The following is a 17,748-nucleotide window of genomic DNA, read 5'->3' as shown; positions in this document are numbered from 1 at the left end:
AATCATAACTTAAATATAAAACAAATTATAAAACAAATATTTGCACAAATGGAAATAATTTTTAATTTCTATTATTTTCATAATATAATATCTAGATAACTACGACTGACGTATTTATACATGTTTGCACATTTACATAGATTACAAGGCCATTGTTAAACCTAGGACACTACCTGAATATTAAACTTTAGGTGAATAGAATTCTGTGATGATAAAATTTAAGATTACAATGCAGTAGTTCTAACTCTATAATATTGTAAGCATGAATAAATCTTAAAACTGTTAATTTATTCAAATTAGTGTAAGAAAAAAACATGTATTTCTTCTGGGTATATGTAAAAACTGTGGTTCGAACCAGACCCAGTATTAAAGGGATGCTTTGATGCCACAGAACTAGTTTTTCTTATTACATCCAAATAACTCTAGTTGTCTAAACAACCTAAAATAATATAGCAATGAATAACTGTTTTATACCGGTATGATTTGAAAGGGATTTCAATCATATAGTCATATAAATGTTGTTTTAAAGTTATACATATGGTTCATAAAGCATTATTTTGGCTTAATCTCCAACCACTTATCACATTTCTAAATGTTCCATAATTTATTGTGTACATATTATGTAAAACATTCTCAATTATCCAAATAATTATTAAGATCCCAGTCATTGTGATATAAATATATTATCTCTCCATATTAACTAAAAACTTTTGTTCAGTCAAAACTTATCAACTCTGCAGTGTTGTTGTTATGCTCAGATTTGTTAGGGCTCTGAGCCTGCTGATTAGGATTTTGTTGTTGAGGTTGTGGGCCATTAGTAAAGTTCTGTTGTTGCATCTTCATAGGTTGACCTTGAAAATTTTGTGGTACTTGTTGACCTTGCTGTACTTGCCCTTGCTGTGGCATTTGCTGTCCCTGAGGAGGCATTTGTTGACCTTGAGGAGGCATCTGTTGCCCTTGAGCTGCCATTTGTTGTCCTTGAGATGACATTTGTTGCCCTTGAGGTGGCATCTGTTGTCCTTGAGGCATCTGCTGACCTTGAGAGTGTATTTGTTGTTGACCAGGGATTTGCTGTCCCATTTGTGGTTGCATTTGCATTTGTTGAGGTAAATTATTAGCCATCATTTGTTGATTCATTTGATGGCCGTGCATCATTTGCTGACCCTGTACTTGTTGTTGCATTTGATTTTGTGGCAATTGTTGTCCCTGACTTAAGTTATGTTGATTTTGCTGTGGAATGTTCATTTGTTGTCCGTGCATCATCATTTGCTGGCCAGGTTGACCTTGTTGACCTTGGGAGTATTGGTTTTGTTGAGATTGCGGTATCTGAGTAGCACCTTGAGCTACTTGTGGCACAGAAGGAAGTACATTTTGGTTTTGGTTGTTAGTTGCTTGGCTCTGTGCTAAAGCTTGCCCTTGCAACATTTGCTGCCCTGGCATAGGCATATTTTGACTGGCCATGGGCATTTGAGACGACTGAGAGATGTTTGGCATTTGCGTGCTAGCTTGTGGATTATTTTGTTGACTTTGCATGTTCACGGAATATTGTTGTGGATTGGTATTTTGCGGATTCGCTTGCATCATCGACATTCGCATGTTTTGCATTTGCATGCCCAATAACGAGTTTGCAGGATTTAACGGTTGAGCCATGTTCTGTCCCATGGACATTTGAGGCATGACATTTTGGGGTTGGTTCGGGAGAGCTTGCTTTGGCATTTGTTGTGACTGCTGTGTATTTTGTTGAGAGGTCGGTACGTTGTATCCATTCGCAACGTTCGGGTTGATCATTTGGTGCACGCCGGGCTGCATGGGCATTCGCATTTGGTGCATCTGTTGCATTATCATTTGCTGCTGCAGCGGCATTTGCTGGCCGAGCGTGGGCCGATTTGGCTGACTCATCGCCGACTGCAGGCCGGTCGGAGGCTGCGTCAGCGTCATCCCCGATGTGGTCATCGCGTACGTATTCGGCGGCTGGGGCATAGATTGTGATAGAGGACCCATCTGATTGACACCCATGGCCAGGTTGGCTTGCGACATTTGCGGTTGACCCGGCAGAGACATGGATCCATCCGTGGTCACTTGGGGCATCATTTGTGGATGGAACTGAGCAGACGCATACATAGGTTGGTTGGGGAAGTTCGGCTGGTAGTGATGCATGGAGACACCCGGCATGTAGTAGCTGTTTGCAGACATCATGTACTGGTGTTTTTGCTGCTCTTGTCTCATTTGCATTTCTCTCTCTTGTTCCTGTTGATATAAAATGTATGTTATAATAAAAATATGAAGTTATGTAAAGATGTTCATTTCTCGAAAATTACAAATGAATTCTTTAAAGGGACATGTGAGTTACCTGTACTCTCTGGAGGGCGAGCTGTCGCTGGTACTGCAGGTACTCGTGCTTCTTCTTGCGCATGGCCTGCAGCTTGGAGGCCATCTGCAGCTGGCGCTGGCGCTCGGCGGCCTCGGCTGCGGCGGCCAGGCGCGCCGTGTGCTCCGCGCGCAGCGTGTCCAGCGCAGCGCGGCTGTCGCGCACTTGCGTCACTTTATCCTGACAAAAAAATACATCACCTATATTATCTGACATCAAAGGTTCTAGAAAGCTCATTTTTATACGATGAAGTTGGCAAAGCATGCACGAATAATAAAATATTTGCAAAAGTTTAAGTTAATCACTTGTTTGTTTGCTTCCTTTTAAAATTGTAATACTATTATCTAGTGCCGGTGCTAAACACTATATTATTATACATCGACATATTTACTACCCTTTATTTTCTCTCGTGACAGCACTTACAACTGTGTCTTGTGCTTCTAAACATATAGAGTAAATTAAAATTGTTACCAACCTGCAGACTCTCCAAGTAGACGCGCTTGTCGTCTTGCTGCTGTATGTAGCGCAGCAGACGTGAATGCATCGCGGTGATGTTCATGAACAATGTCTGCACTGACGTATCGTTAGCGATGGATCGACCTCTGTTAAGTACATATTTCTTTTTGTCATCAGGTGAAAACTACATGGAATTTATCAGGAATATTATACCGACATGAACATAAACTTCGTGGTATGAATTATGGTTCATGGTATTAACTCATATATTTTCTGAACATCATATTATTAATGTACCGAAACCGAGAAAAATTAAACATTGTTCTGTGTTAAACAATGGGCATAGTAAAAATAAAAATACTTACCGTGAAGAGTTACTCTTCATTCTGTTAACAAATATCTCGACTTGAGACTTGAGGGATTCGATAAATTCGTCAATCTCCTTATCTTCGGCATCGTCTTCTTGAGCTTTATTCGTAGATGACTTCGAAAACTCCGGCTGTAAAAACAATGTCAATGCATACAAATGTCGTTTTGAGATTTTTATAAAGTTTCATAATTCGTTTGTAAATAGTAAAGCTTATGAACCAAGAGATTTCATTCGACTCACAATTAATGTAAATAAAAATATAGTGGCTAACAAGTAAATATAAATATGATATGGGGCCAAAAAGACCCGTTTAAGTAGGAACGAAGCAAAGCTGTCATTTCGGAGCAACGATCTGTCCATCTACAGAGGTGAATGATATGAAAGCGCAGTAGTACGTCACCTCGTTGGGTTCGTGGGAAGCGTGCGAGGAAGGCGCGGTTGGCGCAGGCGCGGGGCCGGCATCGCGCGCCAGCCGCTGCTCCCAGTACCCGCGGTCCAAGTACCGCGCCAGCTCCGAACTGCCCGCCGTGCTGTGCTCCGGAGACGCGCTCACCGACGACACACTCGGAGATACTGGAATAACAAATATTATATCAAAATAATTTTATTTATAATAGACCGTGAGTACCCGGAGAATGGGAAGAAAGTGTATTTGAAAGAAGGAAGAAGTAAATATTAAATGAGTCTGAGTGTGATAGTTTCACCTCTTTGCACTAATTAAAGTAGAGGCTCCAACTGTTATTGTATATTTACAAATTTTGCAATCCATTGATAACTTATGTCAACCTCAGTTTGGATGGATACTCAATACGATTGATTAGTAATAAACGTCCAAGAACATAAATACAGTAAAACATTGTGAATGCTGTATTACATTGGAAAATACTGATAATATGTGAGTAGTCTCTATTAAAAAAAATACTAATTGTTTTAGCTCACCAGTGGGATGCAAGGATGTTTCGGGTGCCACGAGAGAGCGCGACCTTCGTTCTTTCTCCTTCTGTTCGGCTTCGGACTGACTCAAAGCAAGCGCGAGCTGCAATTCCTCCTCCTCTTGCAACTCTTCTTTAGTTTTTTCATGTGGCTATTAAATTGAATTTAGTTGAAATAAGATTTTAGTTATATTATATAAATTACGTTATTTAAGCCTTTCATCATAACTAATGCAATTTAAAAAAATAATGTGACACCTTTTACTGGATACAGAAAATAGGTACTTGATGTTAAGTGATAAAGATTTGGTTATGTCATTGCAAAGTATTATTTCTATTTGCTATATTAGAATGATAATTGTTACTACAAAGATGATACAAATGTGTCTAAAGTTTAAAAAGTATACTTGAATTTAAAAAGTCAGTCAGTACACATTTTTAAAACGAAATAGATAAATAACAATCATACTAGAATTATATATAATAGAGTAATCATGATTAGGATATATTAATAAAATAATACACTTTTCATTTATAATTTTTATTTTCTAATACAAAAAACTTAAATATATCAATCATCATTATCAAAGCAGTAATGTCAAAATTAAGTTTAAGCTAAAAGTAATATAAATCTTGTAGAGTAAATACTATTATAATTAATTCTAAAATTAATAACATAGCTCATAAGTAAAACTCAAATGTCACTAAACAAACATAATTATTAATATGAAAAAAAAAGTTCTCATATCTAGGCCACATAGTTTTCATGGACAGGTGATATGTCAACTATTTCTATAATGGAGAGTTAATTTTGTCAGTCAAATATCTTTATGAGTTCATCACCTGGATAAAAGAAATTACTTTCTTTGTTTTCTCTTCATAAGATTAGGTGTCACAGGTACTGTCATTGCATCAGTACACTTTTGTGGCATAAACGGAGTCAATTTTGGCACTGGCTTTGCATGATGAATAAGTTTAGCTCGGAGCTCTGCTTGAGCTCTTTCTTCAGCCTCTCTTTGTTCTTTTTCCATTTGCAATCTCATTTTTTCCCTCTGCTCTTCCTTTTCTCGCAACATTTGTTCAAATTTCTCCCTCTCTGTAGCTCTCTTCTCTGTTATTAATTCAAATGGCTCTGGTGTTATCACCTGAATTGATTGGAGAACAGGTTTGAATGGCTTTTTGTATAAAACGTCAGGAGGACGAGCTTCAAACCTATTACAGTTCTCTTTGTTTTCCGAGGAAGCATTGGATACACTTGATTTGCTAGTTGCATGTTGCATTTGCTTTTTCACTACAGCAGGTAATGGTTGAGCTTTAAATAGAGAAGCTAACCTTTTCTCTTCCTCTAATTGTTGTTTTATTCTCTCCTCTTTACGTTTTTTAATTTCTTCATCTCTTTTCTCAAACGAGAATGGCTCAGGTCGTATAGGCCCTTCTCTATGAGCACTTTTACATGTCTGTTTATTTTCTGATTCCTTTGCGAACTTATTAATATTTTTATCACATCTAAAACGTTCAGCTGAATCTGCTCGCTTGCAGTTCAACCTTAGGGTGATCGGTTTTGTACATTCAATGGGCAATTTTGGTGGCAGTTGTGGTTTTTCTAAGATATATTTGGGAGCAGGGCGCGCTTTGAAATTCTGTACCGCAAGTGGGGACTGCGGAAGTGTCTTCTTCTGTACTTCTGTTAATTTGAATGGTTCTGGTATTGTTGCAGACTTTTTAGGAACATCTGGCAAACTTGGTCCATAAAGGACTGCCTTAGGTATAGGATTAGCCCTAATTTTGAAATTTTTCATTTCTTCTATTAACATTTCTTCTCTTTCTTTTAGGGACATGACATGTACTGGTCGAGATCTACCTTTACACCGAAGCATTGGAGATTGAGGTACAGTAAGACCAGTTGGGCCTGCATTACACTGAGATCGGAAAACCTGTGGCCGCGTTGAATGGAACCGACCTGGTGTATCTCTTTGATAATGATAAACGGATTCTGCTAAAGAGACGAATTTTGCTCGTGATAAATCTTGGGTACTGCTGCCAGTGGGCCTGCGATATCTGGGTTCTTCTTTCATGCATTGTGCATCTGGTTTAGCCAATTCTTCTTTAAGAGCAGTAATATCATTCATTGACAACGATTTCTTCATACCAGCACAGGATGCAAAATCAAAATCGTCCATAAAATAAAAATCATCTTGTCTTGGTGACACGGGTTCCTCTTTTACACGGAATTTTTCATTGGATGGATAATAGTTTTCACCGCGAAAAAAATTCACGTAAGACTTCTCCATTTTTGAAAGAACAACTATAAACTTCTTTACATTCGAATGCAAATCACCGTTAAAACAACTTCAATTTAAAATAGAAGTTTGAAACTGACATAACCAATGTTGCCAGTGCCTCGAAAGAATCTCCCAAGGTCCTAACTTCTCTAAAAATTGTTACCATATACATCTGCAATTTCCACAAGTTTGTGGTAGTGAAAAATCAATAATAACTCAATTACCTGACATAAAACAGCCATCAGTCAACAAGTAAGGTTATTAATCAATCTTTGCTTTTGTTACTTTTGGTTAGAAAACTTGATAAGTAGGTGGTGATACAAATAAGATAATTATGTAGATAAACTTTGGAAATGGCTACTATAATCGTAAAGAGTAGGGTGTGGTGTTAGTTCCTGTTACAGAATATAATTAAACCCTAGCTTTCAGATCGCCGAAATAATTTTAAGTCATTCAGGCAACATAATAACAAAGAGAGCAAACAAAAACTTCATGTCAGGAGGGGTACATTATAGAATATCTATTAATTATAGATTAAAGAAAATGAATCAAAAACCTTACACCTAAATGATCCTAAGAGTTGAAGTTATTAATTTTTATAACGCCCTAGATTTCAGCAATTAATGCATTTATGGCAACATTGCGTTTGAAACCAATGACAACATTTGATTGCCAAGTAAAAAATTAAAACGATTTTAATTAAATTTTCATTAAAAATAAAAATAATATTTTGTGTAAATATCCAAATAATGATTCTAAAAGTATATTATTAACATTTAAATTATCATTTTTTGAGCCCTTAGTTCGCTAGCAAGTCGCCATTTGCATTTGCCATTGACAAAATTGTCAAAGTGACAACAACTTCTGTATGATAACCACACGATCGTTACCGTGAATGGCAAAATATTATTTAAACTTAGTAATTTAGCCTTTGACCGCATTTTTAGTAGCGTTTAACTTTAATAATTGTTTGATATTTACGAAAAAATGTCACAATCGCTGCCAAACCCGAATACTTTGTTGCCGTTGGAACTTGTCGACAAGTGTATAGGTTCAAGGATACATATTATTATGAAAAATGACAAAGAAATGGTGGGAACATTACAAGGATTCGACGATTTCGTAAATATGTTACTGGACGACGTTACAGAATATGAATCTACACCCGAAGGAAGAAAAATAACCAAATTGGATCAAATCTTGTTGAATGGCAATAACATTGCTATGCTTGTGCCAGGTGGTGAAATGCCGGGTGAATCTTATGACGGACAGTAATAAATTGTGATAATAAATAGTTTACAAGTGTAATCGGTGTAATGTTATTTTAAATGATCCCATAATACTGAAAGAACTCAATAAAAGAAATTGGTATTCACTGAAGCATTCCAAGTTAAACATGCCATCACATTATAATATTCTAGGCACTGACAAAGAGTATTATCATTTTCAAGTTAGTGAAAGCTGGCTCACAATTAGCTCTAGTATATTTTCTTACAACAATTGCATAAATTGTGACATGATCATACTCCAATCGATGTCATGTGAATTGTTATAATTTAATTATTGCCTAATGATTCAAAAAGAAAACGTATATTTAGATTAGACACTAATTTATCTTTTTTTTCATTGAAAATGCTGAGCAAACATATTCCATTGCATTGTAATTTCTTTAATTTTCAAAATAATTTCATGTTCACTTGTCAAAGTCAAAGGTAAGATGTGAGATTCCCTGTAGATTACCTATGTTTAAGAATCCGGTTTTTTCTTTATTTAAATGGTGTGCAAATCTCATAAAGTTCTGAACCTACCTGATTTGGTGTTGCACTAGTGGTTTCAGTAGGTGCTGCTTTAGGCTTGGCAGTTGTAGACGGAGGACGGCTCACTTTGTCATAACATGCATCACATACTCGAACCTGTGAAAATGCTTATTGAAAATAAAATATCCCTCATTTACTTGTCAAGTGTCAAGTGACAAATAGATACCTATGTCTCTACATGCTAACTGAGATGTGCATGCAAAGATTTTTACATGTAGGTTTGAACCAGTTACTTAATTAGAATAAAATTGCTACTTATATTAAATAGCTATTTCCCAGATATTTTTACATGGTTTTTGCGTTTCTTACATGATATGAGGTAAATAACTATATAGCGTTAAGTAAATCAACTTGTGTTTGTAATCAACCAACATTGTCCCAAAAGTAATTAATAAGCAATCTGGAGTAGATTGCTTCTAAGCACTATCATTATATTTATGTACAAGACCACAAATGTTCCATTTTAAAGCTCAATTTTCTTCTTAACAATAAATATGTTATTTGTAAAACCTACAATTTTAATAAATAAAATATTAATATGAACCATAAACTCGGTTACCTCTTTTTCAATACCAAATTTAGGCAGAGTGGATGTCTTTGAGCTGCATTGTTGACAAAACACCTGACCACAAGCTCGGCAATGATGGCGTCGTACTATTAACGTGAAAGGTACACGGCACCTTGACAAAGTTAAAAATACATTTTACCTTTATTGTCTACTGCATAGTTAATTTAAAATAAAACATTGACAAAGTTGGCTTCTTTATTACAGTAGGTGAATAGGCTGAATTTTCAATCACATTGCATTACATTGCATCTTTTCTTCGCCAAATAAATCTTTCTTCTGTACAAAAAATATTATACACTTATTGCTAAAAACACAAACAAACCTGTGACAGACTTCCCCATCTGCCCATTCCGGTGCAGTATCTGCAGAGAACATTGCATCAGATTCTTTTAGTGCTGGGAACTTGTATCCTTCTGCTTTTAGAATGTTCACTGTGTCCTGTTAATAAATTCACTATTAATAAACACTAAATTTTACGTCAAAATTTTCCACTGCACAAATATTTTTTACTGTGTGTAGCAAACTTCACTAAACATTGTTCCAATCTCAATGTCTGAATCTATTGTTTGTAATGTTGTGACTCATTCAATTGACTGATAACGAAAAGGTGAAAAAAATTAAAGAGGAAGCCATTTACCATTATGATCATAAAATTTTAAATAAGAAGTCTAAATAATACAATCCAACACATAATGTAACAAAGTAATATTGTTTGACTATTAAAAATAAATTGTTTCACATAACTTTTCTAATTATACAAGTGATAGTCACAAATAACAATTTATTTATTTGAATTATGAGCACAATATATAATAATAATCGGCTATACAAGGAAGGTCAAGGTTATTCAATAAAGTCATTACTCAGCATGTTATATAAGTGAACATGATACAAGAGAATTTCAAGTTATATAAAAGTTTTATTACTATAAATCTACCACTAAAAGAATCGCGACAAATATCCATCACATAATAAGAAGCAGTAGACAAAACATTTTAATTTAATTATAAGAATTATAAAATCAATAGCTGAGTGTGTCAGGTGACTTTGTGTCATCAGGTGTAACTTTTATACTATTGGTATAGTCAGTACATTGATACATTTTAATAGACCTCATTTATTTTGATTTAAATGGTAACTAATTGGGATTTCAATTTTAAGATTTACCTTCCAACAATCTTTTGAAAAATAATCACTAAGGAACAATTTTATGAAGCGATATGGACAATAGGTTCACTCAAGCAGAAATGAATTTATCATTTAAAGGTTACCAGTAGTTTTGAAACACTTGTTGTGCAAGATAAGTGAAGTAAACTGATTTACAAATTTTGAACTTAGATTTTCCTCAAGACAAGTTCATAATGTTTCTACATGTAAACACAGTTGCAGCAATTTAAACAAAGATTTTCATCATTCTTATTTTAAGTGACTTAATAAAAACCATATAATTCTGCTTACCTGTACAGCTCTGTATTTTGGTGAGTTCCGGAAGGCAAACGCCCAAGCTTGTATCAGTTCCAAAATTTTGCTACGGAGGTTTTCATGTTGAGTTGACTTCACTAAGTCTCGGAGCATTTCACAAAAGGCCTTTGATGTTACTTCATCATGCACTCCAGATCCTGTCATGATGTAATAGTATAAATGTTGAAGAACAATGTAAATCATGTAAATGTATGCTTTTTTACTTGATATAAATCCAAAGCACTCGCCTATAATGCAAGAGTAGAGAAATATTACCTTTTTATTTACACCAACAAATATGTATGGATGTATAAATGCAGAAAATATGCAAGAAACCTCTCGTATGCAAAAGGAAAATCTTGTACTACATTTTAGACATAACATTTTTAATGAAAATTTGATAACTTCTTTATAATTATGACAATATATTTTTAAGTTTCTTTGTAAGGATTTTTTTTAAACTATAAACATTCCAGCCTATAAGCAGCTTATTTCTTACATGTGTATACATTGTTAGTGCTCTTGTTCTATAACATCTTACTAGTATTATAATTTTTTAAGAATCCTAATGGAATATAAAAATTTCTTTCATTAACTATGCATAGAAGTGTGTTATCTACCATCCATGTAAGTTGTGAAGTTATTTCTTATTTACTTTAGATTTAATAATTGTTTGACCAAGTATGTTTAGGAAGTATTCTATGTGACTATTCGGATATATATATGTTACTAAGGTATAAATACTTAAATCAACTATACAATAAAACTGTGACTGTTGTAGTATACTACAATTTGAGGACAGAGTGCAACATTAAAGATAACATGAGTGAAGTCAAGAAACTATGTTTTATAAATATTACATTAAAGTCTCTTATCTTCTTTACTCGTAAACAACAAATGAAACTGTTGATAATTTATAGTTAATGTTATAAATATAATAGTTAATTGAATAAACGAATCTGTTTCATACTGGCATACAAGCTACACCCACTCAAGCTTTAGTTTTTCAGTAGGCATTTTTAAGAAAAATGTTAAACTGCTACATTTCTAAAAATAACAATACCATATAACTACAATGGTTACAAATATTGCCTTTGTGTACTGTCTCAACCAATCTAGCAGAAATTTAACAAAATACAGAATGTTGATTTGTTACTTCATATAAAATGTGAGATCATAAAATTATTGAGATTTTTTTTAACAATTCCATCATAATTGTATAAACAGTTCTAAATATAAAACTGAAATCAGTATCACTCTTATAACAAGTATTCAGAATTCAAAGATTTTTTTCATTGTTTCAGATGTTACGCATTTATTTATTTAAAATCTAAATTTAGAATTATCTCCAAATTATAAATACTAATTAGTTGAAGAATTCTATCCATTACATAATATTATTCACATTAAATTAAAATATGTTACTTGCCACAATTTTTTACAATGCTCTCCAATGTGAGGAGAGCAAACATAGCTTGATGGGGATTCTGGGAGTAAAGTTTCTTTTTGACAGCAGCAACTGCATATTTAGGGCTGCAAATGGTAATTGCTTTGGTAAGTCAACAGATCATGTTTTTCAATTCAATGTATATTATTTCACATATAACCGTTAGAGATAGATAAAACTGTACTCACGAACAATCATTTTGTCTAATTAAGTCGCAAATTTGCAATATTGTTGGCCAATCGGGCTCCAGGCGTAGATTACTAGTTGCTTTATCTAGAACAACATAATGAAAGCTATAAAATGACGTAAGCGTAGAAAAGGTTTTAAGTTAAATAGCAAAATTCGGGAATAAACAATAGAAAATTATAGTAGGTCAAGAAAGATTCAGAGAAAAGAAAGTATAGTGTGCAAGGAAAATATATAAAATAAGAAGATTGGTAATAAAAGTATCTGTTGCGTATTTAATTTGGATATTTTTAAATTTACTTACCGAGTAATTTATCAAAATTATTCACCCGAAACATCTTTTTGTTGTGTATTTACCAATTACACTATTGTTTTAGAAAATCAACTGTGATGAATCGTTCGATAGACAGAAAATGACAGCTCACTATGTCAATTTTGTTATTCCTATTTTAACATTGGCAATTGTTAACGTCATTTAAATGGAAAAATAAAGATGCACCAAAATTAAAAAAAAATATTGAGTGAAAAAATACTTTGTACTGTAAGGCTAGCCGCACACACACAATAATATTGTCAATGCAATATTGTCAAAAATCTTTATCAATATATGGTCCCGCATACTATGCAATATTATTGGCAATTTTTCATGGAACAATCTGACTTAGTCGCTCTGCAGCTAGATTGATGTGTGCACGTTTAATATAATGGATAGAAGGAAAAAAGGCGTTGCATTGAGTATTGCATTAATTTTACTAACTAAGAAAAGGCAATCAAGAAAGAAACGATGGATTAAGGACTGGATGAGAAAAAAAGCCGAGCTAAATCACTTAAATCTAATAAATGAACTACGAGTTACAGAAGAAAATGATTTCAAAAATTATATGAGAATGAGAGATAGCAGCTTCCAAAAACTATTATCTTTAGTTTCACCTTACTTAAAGAAAAAAGATACACACATGAGAAAATCGCTAACGCCTGAAGAAAAGTTGGCAGTTACTTTACGCTTTTTAGCGACTGGCAGAAGTTTTGAAGACTTGAAGTATTCCACTTTATTATCCCCAAGGGCTATAAGCGGAGCAGTTCTGGACACTTGTAACACGTTAATTTACGTCTTGCAAGACTATTTAAAAGTAAGTAATAATTAACTATATTTAAACATCTAAGCTATGTATTTGGTAATCACTAGATACTTAGATAACAATAATTATACTACCAATGCTATTATTATTTTGCTGTTTTTTGCAATCAATCCACTTTGATTTTGATTTGAACTAAAACAAATAAAATATTATAATCGTTTTATTAATACAAGTAGTATTTGGTAATAAGTTGTAGTTTTTATTAATATGTATATTCACAAAACACCTATTTTAGGACTGAAAAAAGAATTGAAAAATACAAGTGAAAGTATACTCCAAAAGAAGACTTGGAGTATACTTGGCATGTACATCGCCTTCAAATGTTATAGAAGTTATATTATTATTTTGTTTATTTTCTTGTCTTGTGGACCATACTCAAACTGTTGCAATCGTGTCAGTGGATGCCTTAATATTATTTGAGATGGAACACCGGTGGTTACAATTGGTTGATGGTGAATTACAGACTTGGACAAAGTCTGTGGAGGTGTCATAGTAATACTATTAGCAGTATATGGTACATGTTCATTAACTTTCACGGAGTTTTTGTCTAATTTTCCAAGTTGTGCCTCAAATAAAATATCGTTAATTGCCTTTTCCGCTAAAAGTTTTTGCGTAGACTCCAGTTTTGTCAGTTTAGCGGCCCAGACTTTGGCAAGATGATATTCTTCTTGATTATCAGAAGAATCCTTCTCCAAAAATGATAAAGTTCTCTGTAAAAGGTTTTGCTGGTCATTGTCCTTTTTTCTTTTCTTATTTTCTGATACTGGAGTTGGAGGTGGATCCATTGAGCTAATCGAATACCTATATTGGTCTTGATCATTTTCTTTGTCTTCCTGTAATATATAAAGACAAGTAAATAAAATGTTAATATAAAATTATAATAATGTTTATTTCTTTTATTGTTTTAGACACCTTCAACACAGCAAGAGTGGAGAGAAGTGGCCGATGATTTTGGACGCATTCATGGATTCCCTACATGCTTAGGCTCGCTGGATGGCAAGCACGTGGGGATTATTATGCCCAAAAATGCAGGCTCACGTTACTTTAATTATAAAGGATTCCATAGTATTATTTTATTAGCTTTAGTAAATGCTCGTAAAGAATTTATGATGGTTGATGTTGGTATCAATGGTCGGATATCTGATGGTGGAGTCCTGTTCTATTCAAAATTTTGGCAGTCTTACGAACAAGGTCTACTTAACTTGCCTAACCCAATTAATCTCTCAAACATGACACACTTATTTCCTTACGTATTTGTGGCTGATGAAGCGTTCGCTTTGGGCCCAAATTTGATGAAGCCATACTCACAGAAAAACTGCAGCTCTAATGAGCTGATATTCAATCAAAAACTATCAAGGGCTCGATCAACGGTTGAGTGTGCTTTTGGTATCTTGGCTAAACGTTTTGGTGTTTTTCAAAAAGCTATAAATCTAGAACCAGACAAGGCAACGAAAATAACTTTAACCTGTTGTTACTTACACAACTTTTTAATTAAAGAAAACGCTTCCCTTTATTTAAACCAAGAAAAGGAATCACCATCAGACAGTATAACTAATCTACAGTCTACTCAAAATAGAAATGCAACTATAAATGCTAAAATAATAAGAGACAATTATTGTCAGTACTTTTGTAGTTTAAATACCTAATCTAAGTTTTTTGTACTAACCTACGGAGAGTAATTAATAAACTTATTAAAAAATATAAATTAACCTCTATAGTTTCCTTTATTGGTTGTTCATAATTTGATAAAAACAGCAATTCATAATACGTCCAGGCAGACGGGACGTAAACCTCATCGGTTCCCTTTCCCGATGATTTCGATTTGTGAACCTTCTTTAATTCTTTCCGAAAATTTGTTCGTAGGGCATTCAATTTTTTCTTTACGTCTTCTCTCGTGCTATTTGGTTTCATTTTTTTATGAATATCGAGCAACTTATCAAGCGCATTATTTTTCCTTACTTTATCGCGATATGCTTCGCAAGACGTATTCCATAATTCTGGATAAGTTTCCCATGTTTTAATAAATATTGACAAATATTGCTTTTCCGTGAGAGTACTATCACCAACAATATCAACACTATTTTCACTGTTTTCGTCCGCCATTTTGAATAAAAAACGTACGTCCGCCTTCCTCGAAATCTTTTACTCAACTAAAATATTGCCGCGCGCCCGCAAACGACAATATTATTGACAATACCCCTGCCTCCCCCCGATATTGACGTGACAAAATCAGAATTTCTGGATATCCACAATAATATTGAACAATATCACAATACAGGCCGCACACGCACAATATTATTGACAATACGTACTTTATTGTCAATATTATTGTGTGTGTGCGGCTAGCCTAAGAACTAATTGATTCAGAAAATAAATTGTGTTCAATGGCAGAATAAATATAAACGTCTCATTTTAAGCCAGAAAAATCTGTTTACTGGCAACACAATTACTACAAAGATTATAAATAAAAAGATATGATATTATCATCAATAGTTATCAACTAGTTTTCAATTAGTTTTCAGCGGTTTTCAGTAATGGTTTACATGTTATATGTATACATATTAATAAATTGGAGTGTCTGTATGTAAAATATCAATTCGCACACAACCTTAACACAGGCATGTCGTCGTTTGGTAGGGAGTTTCCACGAAGTTATTATACATAGGCATCATTCCCACAATCATATATTTTATTAAGAACTATAAAGTTTATAAAAAATCTGTAGATTAATATTTTAGTTCTACGCTGTAATTTTAAGTTGACAATAAAATGATTCTTTATAACCAAGGTAGTGGCGGATTTATGAGTGATTTCAAACATAGGAAGACTTATGTTTTTTTCCATATATATTTTAACACATGCCTTATATTTTACCGATAGTTATATGTACCCAACTTATCGCAGATATTTGTACAAAGATATCACTAAACTTATCATATTAATATATGACACATTTGTTCCAAATTTTTATTACGTTTATGCAAGGATTTTAGTTTTAATATAGTCATTCAAGAAATTATAAGTGTCTGCACAATGTGTTTCGTAAAAATATAAATTTACCAAATACGAAGTTAAAATGTGTGATATTAATCTCCTCAAAAAGTGTCTAGAAATAAATAGAAGACAACTTTTACAGTTAAATCATGGTTTACATGTTTGTAACCAACTATTGAATGCAATTAAATTCAAAGTAGGGGCATTGCAAATACAAATATTGGCGACGAGGATAATGTACCAGGACATCATGGAGTTGCGGAAGCTAATTTTAATTGTACATCCCCATCTAAAGCAAATATCACTCAAGGAATAATCAGGTAAAATCAAGAAATTATTTATATGAATAATTAAAATGATCTAACTAATTTGCTTGCCTAAAAACACCATAATTATCTGTTTTGTTGTTTTACCGACTCCGGATAAAAAAACGGAGTGTATGTGAAACAACGTTCTGCCATCAAGTAGTAATGACCAAAATGTGGTTTCCAAAGATGTTAATAACTGGATGTGGGTGGATGTTTTTACCCCCTTCTCTCTGGATCATCTAATAGAGCAAGAAGTTTATTTTTTTTTTCTTGAGGCTGAGTACTTAATGACTGTTTGCCTTGAAGAAGCATATACAGCTTCACTGGGCTTAAGGTGGCCGGGCGCAGATGGCCCTTGGCCTCAACGTCGTTTAAGAGTTACTATGCTCCAAGGTTCCCTCATGAGCCTCGGCTCGGGCTGTTACTTCTTCAATATTACCGGATTGAAGAAGTTTCTTTAAGTAAGCCGTGCTTAAAGTTAGACATCGCATCCACACCTCAATCTGTCTATGTAGAATCAGAACGACCACTACGCCATACTATAGACTAACGAAATCATGTAGCATTAAGTAGTATTTATATTTAACTTGTAAGTTGTACTATTTGTTACTCTGTTGAAATTACATTACATATTGCTAATAGCTTTCGCTTGTTGTTTCCAGCGGTTTCCCGCCATTACCGCTGCCACTATTCCACAAATCATCGCGGGATGCACATGAGGTCGTTTGACGGATAGAGCAGTGGCCATGACAGTCGAAAGAGCAACATTACGAACGGGGAGCGTAATTTGATAATCGTCGTGCACTTGACTGCGACACATCGTCTGACAGTCCATCTGTCATGTTGATTGACCCGGCTTGCGAAGGACAACGGCCGCAACCGCTGATGTCAAATCAACCACTCACTTCCTCACCTTCATACTTTGAAATCAATAAATGTGTGACGATACATTATTGAGACAGCGTGAATTAATTACGTTCAGAAAAGTCTACATATCAAATTTTACCGCGCTCGTTGATTGTGACCTTTCTTTCTTGCAACGTTGCGACCCAATTCCTTATGTACTGTGCAAATTGTCAGATAATTGAATTGTAGACATTTCTGCATGTAAAATAAAAGGTTATTGGGTGCACGGTTCCTCCCTTACGTTTAATTCATCAGAATATCAAAAAATTGTATGTAATTTAAATAAAATAGTGACAAACAAGTCAAATTAAAGAACGTTGTAAGCCGAAAAGGTTCCACCTTCGCCGTGACCTTCCCTTACAACCAATTTGCCACGTTTTCCTTATGTTTAAAGTTATTCATAGTACATATTATGTTTATCTCCTTTGGACCGCGGTATGTCACGACTATGTTGCCTTGATTGCCAAACAATAGCCGGAGTAGAGAAGCCTTGGTAAGCAATTGTCTTCTCTTA

General features: G+C 34.1%; 4 protein-coding genes across 4 annotated transcripts; 1 reads left to right on the top strand and 3 right to left on the bottom strand.

The window, feature by feature from the left end:
- Nucleotides 1–67: 67 nt before the first annotated feature.
- Nucleotides 68–12,324, bottom strand: LOC106713234 (hepatocyte growth factor-regulated tyrosine kinase substrate). Its single transcript, XM_045679639.1, has 13 exons — nucleotides 12,192–12,324; nucleotides 11,890–11,974; nucleotides 11,684–11,787; nucleotides 10,252–10,412; nucleotides 9,116–9,231; nucleotides 8,785–8,905; nucleotides 8,217–8,321; nucleotides 4,134–4,278; nucleotides 3,595–3,767; nucleotides 3,190–3,323; nucleotides 2,844–2,970; nucleotides 2,351–2,548; nucleotides 68–2,247 (listed from the first exon to the last, which is right to left on the bottom strand). Exons 1-13 carry the CDS (start codon nucleotides 12,223–12,225, stop codon nucleotides 715–717), a joined length of 3,036 nt encoding a protein of 1,011 aa, XP_045535595.1. The 5' UTR covers nucleotides 12,226–12,324; the 3' UTR covers nucleotides 68–714.
- On the bottom strand, nucleotides 4,874–6,540 carry LOC106713232 (targeting protein for Xklp2 homolog). The gene has a single exon (XM_014505968.2). The coding sequence runs from the start codon at nucleotides 6,415–6,417 to the stop codon at nucleotides 4,984–4,986; it is 1,434 nt and encodes a 477-aa protein (XP_014361454.2). The 5' UTR covers nucleotides 6,418–6,540; the 3' UTR covers nucleotides 4,874–4,983.
- LOC123721301 (U6 snRNA-associated Sm-like protein LSm5) lies at nucleotides 7,281–7,735 on the top strand. The gene has a single exon (XM_045679640.1). The coding sequence runs from the start codon at nucleotides 7,396–7,398 to the stop codon at nucleotides 7,681–7,683; it is 288 nt and encodes a 95-aa protein (XP_045535596.1). The 5' UTR covers nucleotides 7,281–7,395; the 3' UTR covers nucleotides 7,684–7,735.
- Nucleotides 12,325–13,358: 1,034 nt separating the features above from the next.
- LOC123721320 lies at nucleotides 13,359–15,129 on the bottom strand. Its single transcript, XM_045679785.1, has 2 exons — nucleotides 14,986–15,129; nucleotides 13,359–13,859 (listed from the first exon to the last, which is right to left on the bottom strand). The coding sequence occupies exons 1-2, from the start codon at nucleotides 15,127–15,129 to the stop codon at nucleotides 13,359–13,361; spliced, it is 645 nt and encodes a 214-aa protein (XP_045535741.1).
- Nucleotides 15,130–17,748: the final 2,619 nt, after the last annotated feature.

Source organism: Papilio machaon, chromosome 10 (genome assembly GCF_912999745.1).
Source record: "Papilio machaon chromosome 10, ilPapMach1.1, whole genome shotgun sequence".
NCBI classification, from domain to species: Eukaryota; Metazoa; Arthropoda; class Insecta; order Lepidoptera; family Papilionidae; genus Papilio; species Papilio machaon.
This window is presented reverse-complemented; position numbering and strand designations above follow the sequence as displayed.